At 34.3% G+C, this 14116-nt stretch overlaps 1 protein-coding gene across 9 annotated transcripts in view; it reads left to right on the plus strand.

Annotated features, from left to right (window-relative positions):
* AGGF1 (angiogenic factor with G-patch and FHA domains 1) overlaps positions 1 to 14116 on the plus strand; it is a 119790-nt gene that overhangs the window by 13254 nt on the left and 92420 nt on the right. For 8 of the 9 annotated variants that reach the window (XR_004961639.1, XR_004961640.1, XR_004961641.1 and 5 more), the window contains exons 7-13: positions 337 to 448; positions 1260 to 1311; positions 6642 to 6743; positions 7818 to 7983; positions 9771 to 9853; positions 12660 to 12787; positions 12903 to 13002. Coding sequence is in view for 2 of the 9 variants with exons in the window: in XM_036278995.1 (XP_036134888.1) it covers positions 337 to 448; positions 1260 to 1311; positions 6642 to 6743; positions 7818 to 7983; positions 9771 to 9853; positions 12660 to 12787; positions 12903 to 13002 (743 nt within the window). In the remaining 7 variants the exon portion in view is untranslated. Of the gene's footprint in view, positions 1 to 336; positions 449 to 1259; positions 1312 to 6641; positions 6744 to 7817; positions 7984 to 9770; positions 9854 to 12659; positions 12788 to 12902; positions 13003 to 14116 lie in introns of those variants that run through there. The other variant, XR_004961645.1, reaches the window with a different exon arrangement.

The raw sequence follows: 14116 nt of genomic DNA on the forward strand, positions 1-14116 counted from the left end.
AGGTAGATTAGACTCAGTTTTTCTAACTTAACATAAAAATGCTTGTTTGTGATATTTTTAAATTCCACAATCTTAAGAGGAGAGTTGATTATTTTATAATTGTTAAATATACGGACTTTGCAGAATACCTTTAGGTTGATCACTTTGAATTGGTAACTGTTAAGTCTTACTAATTGCATTATGTCATATAGCAGGATTTAAGAAGGTTATTTAAAACAGAATTAAGACTTTTGATCAATATATTTTTATTTTAAGGGTACCTCCTATTATCCCTAGACATTTCTAATTTTTTTCCATAGCATTTGGTTAATATTTACCCATTTGTTTTTTTGGCAGATGAGGAAAAAATTTGGCCCCCTTGTATTAGGGTAATTGTTATTAGATCACCAGTGTTGCAGACAGGATCACTTTTTATCATTACAGCTGTAAACCCTGCTACAATTGGAAGGTAAAATGTTTAATATTATTATATTTGTATATGTGTCTTATTCTAGTGGATTGTACATTTCTTGAGCAGTTATGAAATGTGCATGATACTTGTTACTCAAGATACTTGTATGTGGTACTCAAAAAATATTACTGACACTTGCTTTTGGAAATCAGTCAGGGGTAGGACTTCATAGTCCCAAAAGGGAACTGCCTGTGTAAAGAGATAAAATCTTTTTGATACCTTTCACAGAGATTTTGTTATTTTGTTACCTTTTGTATGACCTTTTTTAGGTTTAAATTACTTATCTAACTTAGTATTAGCCACCTCTGCTTTTCCTTTACCCCTTTGTAGCTCATAACCAGCTTGCTAGAGAGGTAGGTTTTAATCATGAGTAAGATAATTTCCTTCCTTCCTAACTGGAAAGATAATTTATCCTTAATGCAGATTCTGTGCAATACTTTAATTTTAAATTCTTGGAGAATAGTGTGCTCCTTTTATATGAGGTAATAGAAATGGGAACATAATAAACAGATCTGGAATAAATAATTGACATTAGTGCAAAGAATATTTTGTCCCACTAGAAGTTTATTAGCCTGTGATAGATGTACGAAAGAATAAAAGTAATTCTGGAATCTCCTTCAAGTAGGAAATTTAGAGTATGATTAAGGAAACTGGACTTAGTGTGATAGAGAGACTTGAATTTTAACATATCTTGTTTTAATCATTATCTTTTAAAATAAAATCTGGTAAAAAATTATTTTCATGTCTCTAAGTGCTGCATTTGTATATGCTTCAAAAATTATTAAATACATTTTTCTTAACTGTGCAGAGAAAAAGATATGGAGCATACTCTTCGAATCCCTGAAGTTGGTGTCAGTAAGGTAAGCTCTTTGATTTTACAGGTGTAGCACCTTGATATGATTATATAAATCATTATAGCAGAAAGCTTAGGGCTTTTCCCATTTACTAGAAAGGTTAATAGTGTAGTAATGATAATACAAGCAATGCAGATTTGTTTATTCCACTGCTTGAGAAAATAAAAATTCATCACAATTTGAATTAACTAAATTATGTTTAGTTTTTAACAATCTGGAGCAGGAGTAGAAAATGTGAATTAAGCCCTGGCTGGTTTGGCTCAGCGGTTCGAATGTCGGCCTGTGGACCAGAGAGTCCCGGGTTTGGTTCCCGCTAAGGGCACCTACCCTGATTGCAGTTTGTCCCCGGCTCCAGTTGTAGTCGTGGGGGTGGCAACCACTAGATGTTTCTCTTTCTCTTCCTCCTCTCCCTCCTGCTCTATCTGAAGATAAGTGCAAAATGTCCTTGGGTGAGGATAGAAAAAGAAAAAGGAACTGTGGATTAATTTAGGTATTGAAGTAATACCCATTTAATAGATTTTTATTGAGTGAAATAAATATACTAGATATGACAGTTCAAAAAGGAATCAGACCTGGATTCAGGCTACTTTTAGTTGATGGTTACTTAGAGTTTAGTCAGTGGTTCTCAACCTTCCTAATGCTGAGACCCTTTAATACAGTTTCTCATGTTGTGGTGATGTCCAACCAAAAAATTATTTTTGTTGCTACTTCATAACTGTAATTTTGCTACTGTTATGTCTTAGGCGATCCCCAAGGGGGTCATGACCCACAGGTTGAAAACTGCTGGTTTAGAGTATTTTGTAACCCAGAAACACTCTACTCTCCTACCTAAGGCTCTTCTTTTACAGTTTTTCCTAGTTGAGTCTCTAATGATTTCTTTCAGGAAAAAGAACAGTTGAGTTTTCAAAACAAATAATAAGGACAGAGTTGCAACTTAAATCATAAGTTAAAAAAACAACAACTGAAAGGTCTAGCTACTTAGAGTCTAAACTTCATATTTATCCTTTTTTTTAACTGTATTTTCTGTAGTTTTTCTACCTCCTTTTTTTGTTTTTCTTTTTCTTTTTTTTACCTTTGATCATTCCCATTTTGTTTCTATTTAATGGACTACAATACGGATCTAAAGTATTTATATGATTTTTTTGACTTTTTAGAATAAAATTTGTTTTTCACTATTAGTTTGAAAGTCTAGTTCTTTTTACTGTGTTTGGACTCATTTAGAGAGAGATCCTCATAATCTTAACTCTGACCAAATTATCTTTTTAACTTTCCTGTGACCCTTTATTCTTTTGCCTTCAAAGTAAACCCAATCTGTAACTTAAGTAGCAGAGAAGTCTTTCTCCCACTCCAAACCAAAAATTCATGTAGTTCTCTGGTGACATTTTTGCTTTTTCTTTCTTTTAAACTAACATGTTCACTGGTGGGGTAAATAATTTGTTAGCTTTGTGAAATCAGTGTGACAGTATATATTTTGTCACACATATCCAGGTAGATGAAAAACATTAAACTACCCCCCCCCCACACACACACACACTTCATGGTACTGTTGGGGGGGAAAAGCAGAAACAAGTATAAGAGAAGACTTTCTAAGTTAAAAAAGGAAAAAAAAAATCACAGAGGACAATATAATTTTAACTAATCTAACTTTGAAATTCTTTGTATGTTAAGAAACAAATTTAAAAGGCAGACTAGGCCCTGGCCAGTTTGGCTCAGTGGTTAGAGTGTCAGCCTATGGATCAGAGAGTCCTGGATTTAGTTCCCGCCAAAGGCACATACCTCGGTTGCAGTTTGTCCCCGACCCCAGATGGGGTTGTGTGGGTGGCAACCAGTTGATATGTCTCTGTCACATCAATGTTTCTCTCCTTACCCTCTTGAAAATAAATGCAAAAATGTCCTCGGGTGAGGATTGAAAAGAAATAAATAGCAGACTAGGACAATCATCAGACAAATATGACAAAATAAACATCCTTTACATTTTAAAAGCTCATACAAGTTCACTTTTCAAACCCTACTCTGACACCAGTAGGTAAATAAATAAAGGACATAAACAATTCACAATAGAGGATATATCATGCTTAACATATGAAAACCATTCAATCTTTCTAGTAATTTAAGAAATAAAAATGAAGCCAAGATGTCAGTTTTCATTTATTGTATTTATTAAATATCACTCTTGTTGGGAGCATAATTTAGAACAGCTTTTTGGAATAAGGTTTCAAGTGAGAAGACTTGAAAATATTTAAACCCTTTGATATAGTTATTATTATTCTAAATGACCAAGTTGAATAAAATGTACCAAGGACACGAAGAAAAAATTTACAGAACAGGAAACCCAAATGGATAATAAATACAAGAAAAGGTTTCAGCCTCAGTAGTAATCAGGGAAATGTAAATTAAAATCACAATGATGAATTTAATTTCACAACTATTATGCTTGGCAAAACAAAATTCCAACAATACCAAATGTTATTTAAGGCTATGTAAAACAACAGGAATTCTTATATTGCTGTTGGAATATAAATTGGTACAACCACTTTGGAAAACAATATCGCAGTATTTAATAAAGTTTAAGATTGCCTATACTATTGCTAAGCAATTTTATTCCTAAGTATATACCCCAGAGAAACACTCTCATTGCCCGAAGGTTGCATGTACAAGAATGTTCATCGAAACATTTTTTAAAATGACAAAATCTTGCCCTGGCCAGTTTGGCTCAGCGGTTAGAGCGTCGGCCTGTGGTCCGGAGAGACCCGGGTTCGGTTCCCACTAAGGGCACGTACTTCGGTTGCAGTTTGTCCCCGGCCCTGGTTGGTCGTGCGGGTGGCAGCCACTCTATGTGTCCCTTCACGTCGATGTTTCTCTCCCTCTCTCTCCCTTCCCCTCTCTCCCTCCCACTCTATCTGTACAAAAATGGAAAAATATCCTCGGGTAAGGATAAAAAAAAGACAAAATCTTGGGAAAAACTTAGATGTCCATTATCAGAAGACTATGTCGATTATGCTATATCTATACAGTGGATTACCATTCAGCAAAATGGTACAAATGTGCCCAGCAACTGAATATACCGTATAACATAATATTAAGCCAAAGAAGCAAAATAAAAGAAATATATATGGTAGCATACATTTGTCAGAACTCAACAACCTATACATTTAAGGCCTATGAATTTCCTGTATATAAGTTATATCTCAATAAGAAATTCATACAGTATGACTTATTTATATCACGTTTCAAACCAGGCAAAATAAACATATTGTTTATGGATACATATGTGGTAAAAGTATAATAAGATGTGCCATAATTAAATAAACATTAAACCTCTGAAAAGGAAGGGTGAGGGATGGATGGAGTGAGGTACATATCAACGATAATATATTTTAAATATCTGCGGCAAATATGGCAACATTTATTAAAGCTGGGTCACAGGTAGATAAGTTCAATATGTTCTTTTGTGTGTTTGAAATATGTTTATGAAACTTTTAAAGAACAACCTTATTTCGATCTAGTTTATATACCATGTACAATTGACTCATTGAAAGTGTATAATTCAGAGGTTTTTAGTTATTCACAGAGTTATGCAATCATCACATCAAGTTTAGAACATTTTCATCACCATAGAAAGAAACAAACTCAGTGATCCCACTTCTAGGCATATATCCTAAGAAGCCTGAAATACCAATTAGAAAGAATATATGTACCCCTATGTTCATAGCAGCACTATTTACAATTGCTAGGATCTGGAAACAGCCCAAGTGTTCATCAGTAGATGAGTGGATAAAAAAGCTGTGGTACATATATATAATGGAGTACTATACAGCTGTAAGAAAGAAAGATCTCTTACCCTTTGAAACGACATGGAGGGACCTGGAGAGTATTATGCTAAGTGAAATAAGCCAATCAGAAAAAGACAAATATCACATGATCTCACTTATTTGTGGAATATAATGAACAAAATAAGCTGATGAACAAAATAGACTTAGAGACAATAGAAAGGAGTATGATTCAGGCTGACAGACCTCAGGAGGGGGCGGGGGCAGGGGGATAAGATAAATGAAAGAACTTATATGCATATATGTGTAACCAACCGACATAGACAACTGCTGTGGGGGAGGGCAGGATCAGGAGGAGGGTGTCTAGAGGGGGAAAAAGGAGAAACATCTGTAACAAAAATTAATAAAATAAATTAATTAAAATTAAAAAAAGAACAAAGTCAATAGTAGTCACTCATTTCCTTCCAACCCCCACAGCTTTAGGCAACCACCAGTCTTTGTCTCTGTGGGTTTGCCTATTCTGTACATTTTATGTAAATGGAATTATACAACATGTAATCTTTTGTATCTAGCTTATTTAGCATGTCCTCAAAATTCATCCATGTTGTAGCATATATTAGTAGTTCATTTCTTTTTATTGCCAAATAATATTCCATTGAATGGCTATACTACATTTTGTTATTTATCAATCGATGGGCATTTTAATTGTTTCCACATTTTGGCTATTAATAATGCTGCTGTGAACATTCATATACAAGTTTTAGTTTGGATGTGTTTTCATTTCTCTTAATTTCAGACCTAGCAGTAAAATTGTTAGGTTGTATGGTAACTCTCTGTTTAACTTTTTGAGGAACTGCTAGACATCTCCAAAGCAGCTACACCATTTTACATTCTTACTGTATTGTACTGTATATGAAATTTATAATTAAATATTTCTGCAGCTCTTTATCCAATTAAAGAGACATGTACTGAATACATGTTCAGTATATGTGAGGCACTGTATTATGTACTAAGAGGTAAGCAAAAATGTAAACTAATGTAAGCAGTACAATGACATTAACAGTACTATAAGCAGTACTAACATTAAGTTCAATAACTTCGTGTAATATAAGTGTTATATAAGCAAAGTGCTATGGAGCAAGGAGAGTGATTGATTAGTGCTGGGTATTGAAAAACTGGAAAAATTCTTTGAGAAGTTGACTTCGAATGTGTTAAGTCACCTTTGTATTAAGAATGTTTTAATGCTATGTACAAATATTTATGTTAGGTGAAAAAATAATTTCAAATTGTTTATATAGTGTAGTCTCTACTATATTATAGAAGTAGAAAGGTAGGACACAGTAAATTACTAATGGTCGTTATAGATGGAATTATAGGTGACTTTTTCCTCTGTAGCCTCCACCTTTCTGCCAGAAACATCATAATACTTTTGTATTCAGAAAGAGTATTAAAGAGAGTAAAAGTTAAATTATCAGAGACTAAAGTCCGTTGCATCCTATCATACAGAAATTATCTATGATTTTTTAAAAAGTATGCTACTTTATAATTACCTGATTTCTTTTTAAGTTTCATGCAGAAATTTATTTTGACCATGACTTACAAAGCTATGTCCTTGTGGATCAAGGCAGTCAGAATGGTACAGTTGTTAATGGAAAACAGATTCTTCAGGTGGGTGTATATGTATTAATTACTTGTACATTATTTTAAAAAATTGAACTGAATTTTTTTATTCCTGAAGGCCATAGTAATTATACATATAATTTGGTTAGGTCAGTGTTCAAGTCCAAATGTGTTGTTACATGGAAGGGAATTCCTGGAAAGGGCTGAAGAAGTATGTAATAAGTGAATACTTGACTATTAAGTTTTGACTTAAAATAGTGTGTCTATGCCTTGTTTTTAGAGGTAAATGCATTTTAAAGCTATTTAGAGTAAATGTTTTTACAATAACTTTAGGGGCCTTTCTTTTTTATGTTTTTAAAATTTTGTTTTAATGAAAGTGTTGCTAAACTTTAAACTCCTTAAAGACAGGGGCTATGTCTAACCAATTAACTCTTCTAACTTCAACATGTAATAAAATGCTTGGCACTGGAAGGGAGGTCTTATTCTTAGTCTATGAGAATAAAAAATGAAATAAAACTGAATTATCAAGAGGAAAAAGAATAATGATGCACTTATTTCCTTATCTTTTTGACTATGATTATTTGTTTTGGTAATAGACTGAAATTTGAGTTGGGTATTTCTGATAGGATTGGGCACGGAGAGAGGAGATTGTGGTGTTTGATAATATAAAAATTAGCCTTGGCAGGTTTGGCTCAGCAGTTAGAGCATCAGTCCGTGGACCAAAGAGTTGTGGGTTTGATTCCAGCCTTGCAGTTCAGTCCAGGCCCTGGTCGGGGTTGTATGGGAGGCAACCAGTTGATGTGTCTCTCTCACATCAATGTTTCTCTCTTTCCCCCTCTCTCCCTCCCTCCCACTCTGTCTGACGATAAATGGAAAAGTATCCTCGGGTGAGGATTAAAAATAGATAGATACTATAAAAATTAAAAGTTCTCAGTTCTTTTAATCTTCTCTACTAGTAGATTATGGATCATCTTCAAGTTGTGGAAATGTGTGTGTATGTGTGTCTATGACACTGAGAACCATCTCAAAATTTTTTTGTTGTAATTAGACATTACTTCCATTTGACATAAAATAATTATATGCAACTTTTTTAGATCTCCGTTTTGTAATTTTCCCCCTCAGCCTAAAACTAAATGCGACCCTTATGTACTTGAGCATGGAGATGAAGTGAAAATTGGGGAGACTGTGTTGTCCTTTCACATTCACCCTGGCAGTGACACCTGTGATGGCTGTGAACCAGGGCAGGTTAGAGCTCATCTTCGTCTTGATAAGAAAGATGAATCTTTTGGTATGTGAAACGTATTGTTATATGTGGGCATGATAACTTTGTAATTCACTGAAGTGTTCCAAAAATGTATCATTTGGCTACCAGCTGCATATCTTGATAATGAATTTTGATATGATACTATATTGAGATATTTATATTTCTTTTTTTATCGATTTGGGGAGAGAGAGAGAGAAACATTGATTGATTGCTTCCTGAACACTCCCTGACCCAGATCGAACCTGCATCCTGGGTATGTCTTCTGCTGGGAATTAAACCCACCACTTTTTGGTGAACGTGATGACACTAACCAACTGAACCACACTAGCCAGGGCAAGATAATTTGTATTTCAGTAAATTTTATCAAATGAGACTCAGAAATGACATGTATTTCAAATTTGAGACCTGGGCTAGTTGATTATGATTGTAGTTGATTTTTCTATGTAATAACTTAGCTGCTCTTATATATAGCATTAGGTTACTTTCTGACCAGGAGATAAGCTTTAGCTCTGTTTTTGCTGATCTAGTTTAGTAGGCTTTTGAAGCAGCTAAATGTTTTCCGAAGAGTAACTGTGACATAACTATAATAAAGATTAGTTTCCTTTTAACATCTATTTACTGATATGAAAAAGTCATCTACAGTTAAACTCTGTCATATAATAGTAACATAGAAAATAATAGGCCAAGATATTCAGAGTTATTGGTTGATATGTTTGCTTTCCTACTTACAGTTTATGTTGATATATCATCAGTGTATATACCATGATTTTCTGTAGTAAATAACACTGTAGAAGTAACTATTTTGCTTTTTTTTAAATAAGGAAAATGTATATGTTTTTCATTGATATTTTAGAGAAGAAGGAAGGGAGAGAGAGAGAGAGAAACATCGAAGTGAGCTCCGCCAGTGTGACTCAGTGGATTGAGCATTATCCCATGGACTGAGAGGTCCTGGTTTGATTCCAGGTCAGGGCACATGCCCTGGTTGCGGGCTTGATCCCCAGTATGGGGCGTGTGGAAGGCAGCCGATTGATGTTTCTATCTCTAGAAAATCAAGAAAAATATATTTTTTTAAAAAAAACAAGAAAAATAACCATCAATGTGAATGAAAAACATTGATTGGCTGCCTCCTGTGTGCCCCCTATTTGGGATTGAGCCAGCAGCCTGGGCATGTGCCCTGACCAGGAGCTGAACCCTGATCTGACCTCTCAGTCCATGGGACAATGCTTAATCCACTGAGCCACACTGGCTGGGCGCTGTTTTGCTTTAAACTCACTCATCTAAGGCTTTTAAAATTTAAATAGATACTTTGAACTAGTAAGAACTAATTTTTTTCACATGAGCTTTCCTCCTAAATACCAATTTTACATGATCATTGTATATTTTTTATTTTTCATACTAGATTATGAAAATAAGTATGACACATTACAAAATAACATGAATCTTGGGTTCTGTGATTTTTCTTTTGCACATGTCTGCATTTCTTTGGAAAATTCACAGTATTTGGGGTTCTTTTATAATAATCATATCAAAATTTAAGGTATGTGGTGTTTCTTTTGTTATCCATACTGTAACATTCCTATAATATTTGGGTTTTGGTTTACTTTCTAAGTAGATTTAATTACCAAAATGCTGAAAAGACATCATCACAACCCAAGATTCCTTTATATTGTTTATTTGCACTTTTGATTAATCTACAGATACTAATGCTGTTAATTTGTTTTAAATTATTAAATATAAATAGTAATATTATATAAAATCTATCAGATTTAGTGAGTTTTTCTTTTTAAACCAGACTCACTTTTTCCTTTTAGTTGGTCCAACACTAAGCAAAGAGGAAAAGGAGTTGGAAAGGAGAAAAGAGTTAAAGAAAATACGAGTAAAATACGGTTTACGGGTAAGGGTGTTAAGTATTAAAATATGCGTTCATAAATTGTGTACCTAGTTTTGAGTGAAAATGCCTTTAGATATGCATAGTGCATTTTATATATATAAAAAAGAGTCATTTAGAATGACTTTGAAGCTTATGTAATTTCTTTTAGTTGTTTACTGTTACCTTTAACAACTGTTGAGGTTGAGATAGAAAAATGATAATAGTACCCTACATTCTGGTTTTTAAAAACTTGCATTAAAATGTTACCATTGAAGAACATAAGTTAAAGGACTAATGCTGCCTGATTTCAAGACTGATTATAAACTATAGTAATTAAGACTAACTATTGGCATAAAGATAAATAAATAGGTAAGGGAAACAGAATAATGAATCCAGAAATGTATTCATATAAATAGATGTGTGTGTGTGTGTGTGTGTGTGTGTGTGTGTAGGTGTAGGTCTATATGATTTTAACAAAGTTGTGAAGGCAATTTGGTGGAGAAAGGATGGTCTTTTTATTTTTATTTTTAATTTTTTTTTTTTAATCCTCACCCGAGGATATTTTTGCACTTATTTTCAGACAGAGCGGGAGGGAGATAGAGAGGAAGAGAGAGAGAGAGACAGAGAGAGAGAGAGAGAGAGAGAGAGAGAGAGAGAGGAACATCAATGTGAGAGAAACACATCGACTGGCTGCCACCCACACGACCCCAACCGGGGCCAGGGACAAACTGCAACTGAGGTACATGCCCTTAGCAGGAACCGAACCCGGGTCTCACTGGTCCGTGGGCTGACACTCTAACCACTAAGCCAAACAGGCCAGGGCAAGGATGGTCTTTTTCAGCAAACAATTGCCATATGCAAAAATAATGAGAAAAAGAACTTTGATTCGCACCACATAACATAAATGAATTCAAAATGGATCATAGATATGAATTTAAAACCTTAAACTATAAAACTTTTAGAAGTAAATTTTTTATTTTTTTTTTATTTATTTATTTTTGTTACAGATGGTTCTCCTTTCCCCCCAAGTGATTCCCCCCTTCCTCTCCCTCCCCGCCCTGTCCCCAGCTTTGTTGTCCATGTCGATTGTTCATGCATACATGTATATAAGCTGTGGTACATATACACAATGGAATACTATGCAGTTGTAAGAAAGAAAGATCTCTTATCCTTTGAGACAACATGGAGGGACCTGGAAAGTATTATCCTAAGTGAAACAAGCCAAACAGAGAAAGACAAGTATCATATGATCTCACTTATTTGTGGAATGTAATGAACATAACAGTCTGAGGAATGGGGTAGTCCCAGAGACGTGGAAGTGGGGTATAGACTGACAATCCCCAGAAGAGGGGGTGGTGGGGGAAAGATAAACCATAGAAACAAATCTTTTAGGCAAATATTTTTTAGATAGCTGTCAACGAAAGCACAATCCATAAAATAACATATTAATAAATTGAACTTCCAGTACTTCTACTCCAAAGATACTGTCAGAAGAATGAAAAGATAGGCCACAGACTGGGAAAATATTTGCGAATCATGTATCTGATAAAAATCCTACCTCTTATATCTAGAATATATAATGAACTTTCAAAACTCAGTTGAAACAAGTCAATTAAAAATGAGCAGGAGATTTGAATAGACACTTCAAGCTGATGTACAGATGGCAAATAAACAGATGAAAAGATGTTTAGTATCAGTAGTGATTAAGGAAATGCAAATTAAAACCAATTAAAAAGACCAATCATACCAAGTGTTGGTTGGCATGTAAAGGAACTGGAACACTCACACATTGCCGGTGAGAACATCAAATAGTGTGATTACTTTGGAAAACAGTTTAGTAGTTTATTTAAAAGTTAAATATATTATTCACTATGATTCATCATTCTATTGCGAGTTATTTATCCAAGAGAAATGAAAACATATGTTTATACAAAGACTAGTAAACAAATGTTCATAGCAGCTTTTTTTCTAATAGGCAAAACTGGAAAAAATTATGACTGGATAATTTTTTTTTCCTTTATTGATTTTAGAGAGAGAGGAAGGGAGAGGGAGAGGGACAGAAACATCAATGAGCGAAAACATCAATTGGACATCTCCTGCATGCTCCCCACCGGGGATTGGGCCCACAACCTGGGCATGTGCCCTAACTGGGAATCGAACTGGCGACCTTTTGGTGCATGGGTCAACACTCAACCACTGAGCCACACTGTCTGGGCTATCTTCTTTTTTTAAAAATATGTTTTTATTGATTTTTTTAGTGAGAGAGGAAGGGGGGAGAGAGAGAGATAGAAACATCAATATGAGAGAGAAACATCGATTGGCTGCCTTCTGCATGCCCCCTACTGGGGATGGAGCCGGCATCCCAGACATGTGCGCTGACCAGGAATTAAACCGGGACCTCTCAGTCCACTGAGTTACACTGGCCGGGCAATATATCTCCATTTATATGATTAACCAGTCACTCAACCCCAGTGGTTCTCCATGTTTTTTTTGAATAATGGTAGTTAATCTGAGAATATGAGTACACAGCATTTAGTCAAAATATACTTTATTTTACTATATCATCTTATTACATATAATTTACATATGATTTATATTCTACATACAATTATGTTATAGTACAACTTTGAATAATATAAACATTTGAAAGGGGATGGAATAAAAATAGCATATTCAATAACAGTTGTCTTCATTTATATCATGGCTTGTTTTACTTTATTGTTCAATAGAGATCACATTGAACCATATTTGCTAATAAGGCAAATACACAGACATTACATTTGTATTCATCAGCTTTGTTTTGTTCAGTGAATATTTTGTGTTTATAAAGAATACAGACTACGAAGATGAAAAGGCATTGAAGAATCCAAAATATAAAGACAGGGCAGGAAAACGTAGGAAGCAGATTGGAAGTGAAGGAACTTTCCAAAGAGATGATGCACCTGCATCTGTTCATTCGTAAGTATTAACTTTTCCAAAGTAGTTTTCTAAAGTAGTGGTACCAATTATTTTTAATTTATTCATTTATTATAAATGTGACAGAAATCAACTCTCTCCTTCATTTTTTTAAAAGTGAAATTACTGATAGCAACAAAGGTCGGAAGATGTTGGAGAAAATGGGTTGGAAAAAAGGAGAGGGCCTAGGGAAGGATGGTGGAGGAATGAAAACTCCGGTAAGATTTGTGTTTTCTTTCACTCTTTATTCTACAGCAGATATGTTTACTGTGTACCTAATATGTGCCAGGCATTGCCTTAAGAGCTAGTAGAACAGTAGCAAGCAAAAGCAGATGTGATTACTGCCTTAGTGGCATTCATGATTACTAAATATATACATGTGCATTGTTTTTAATGTTTTTAGGAAGTCTCAAAGTTTTTTTCTTCACTGGAGCTAGGATAGTAAAATGTTATTTCCTGAGCCCAAGTATTTTTGTGTCTTATAGTTGTTTTTAATGATTTCCTGATACTAAGCATTGCAGGAGCAGTTACAGTGTTACTTTACAAATAGGCAGATTCTCTATTACCTGGAGAATCTGTTTTGGGTCCAGGAATCAGAGCATGTAAATGTAACACGTGATAGAATAATGTTTGAAAAACAGTACAACAACTTAATTCTGCAGTCCTATGGTTCATCAGGATTCAGATTATCTTCCGCAAAAACCTTACAAAGTAACATGACCAAGAAATATTCTTCATAATTACTTGGTACCTAAAGAAATAATGAATAGATCACTGAGTTTAATGTAAGTTTTCTTATTCCATTGAGACATAATGGGAAGAACATGGTTCTTATAGTCAGACCTAGGTTAGAACATGTACTCTGCCTAAGTCTGTGGGACTTAGGTCAGGTTTGGACTTAAGTTTTCCTATGTAAAAATGGGGATGATAACTGTTTTTCAGTGATGTCATGAAGATAAAGCCCCTAGCATGGTGACTGATGTATGTTAGGCACTCAGTAACTGGTACCTTTTGATGGTTCTCAAAATAATGAGAAGTATTTTACTCTTTTTATGAAAATAAATAATTGAGTTCTTTATATGACTCCTAATGTTTAATCTACCTGTTCACTTACTTAGATGAGGCTAGGAAAGTAGGTTTAAACACATCTATTGCTGTTAACTTTTGGTTAAAGTGGGATGACAGATTCTGCAGTATTTCATTGAAATTCAGGGCTATTTAAGGAGCACGTTTTATTTTTATTTTTTTAATTAATTTTTTTAAGGAGCACTTTTTAAAAAATATATTTTTTTATTGATTTTTTAGAAAGAGAGAGGAAGGGACAGAGATAGA

Source organism: Molossus molossus, unplaced genomic scaffold (genome assembly GCF_014108415.1).
Source record: "Molossus molossus isolate mMolMol1 unplaced genomic scaffold, mMolMol1.p scaffold_m16_p_3, whole genome shotgun sequence".
Lineage (NCBI taxonomy): Eukaryota > Metazoa > Chordata > Mammalia > Chiroptera > Molossidae > Molossus > Molossus molossus.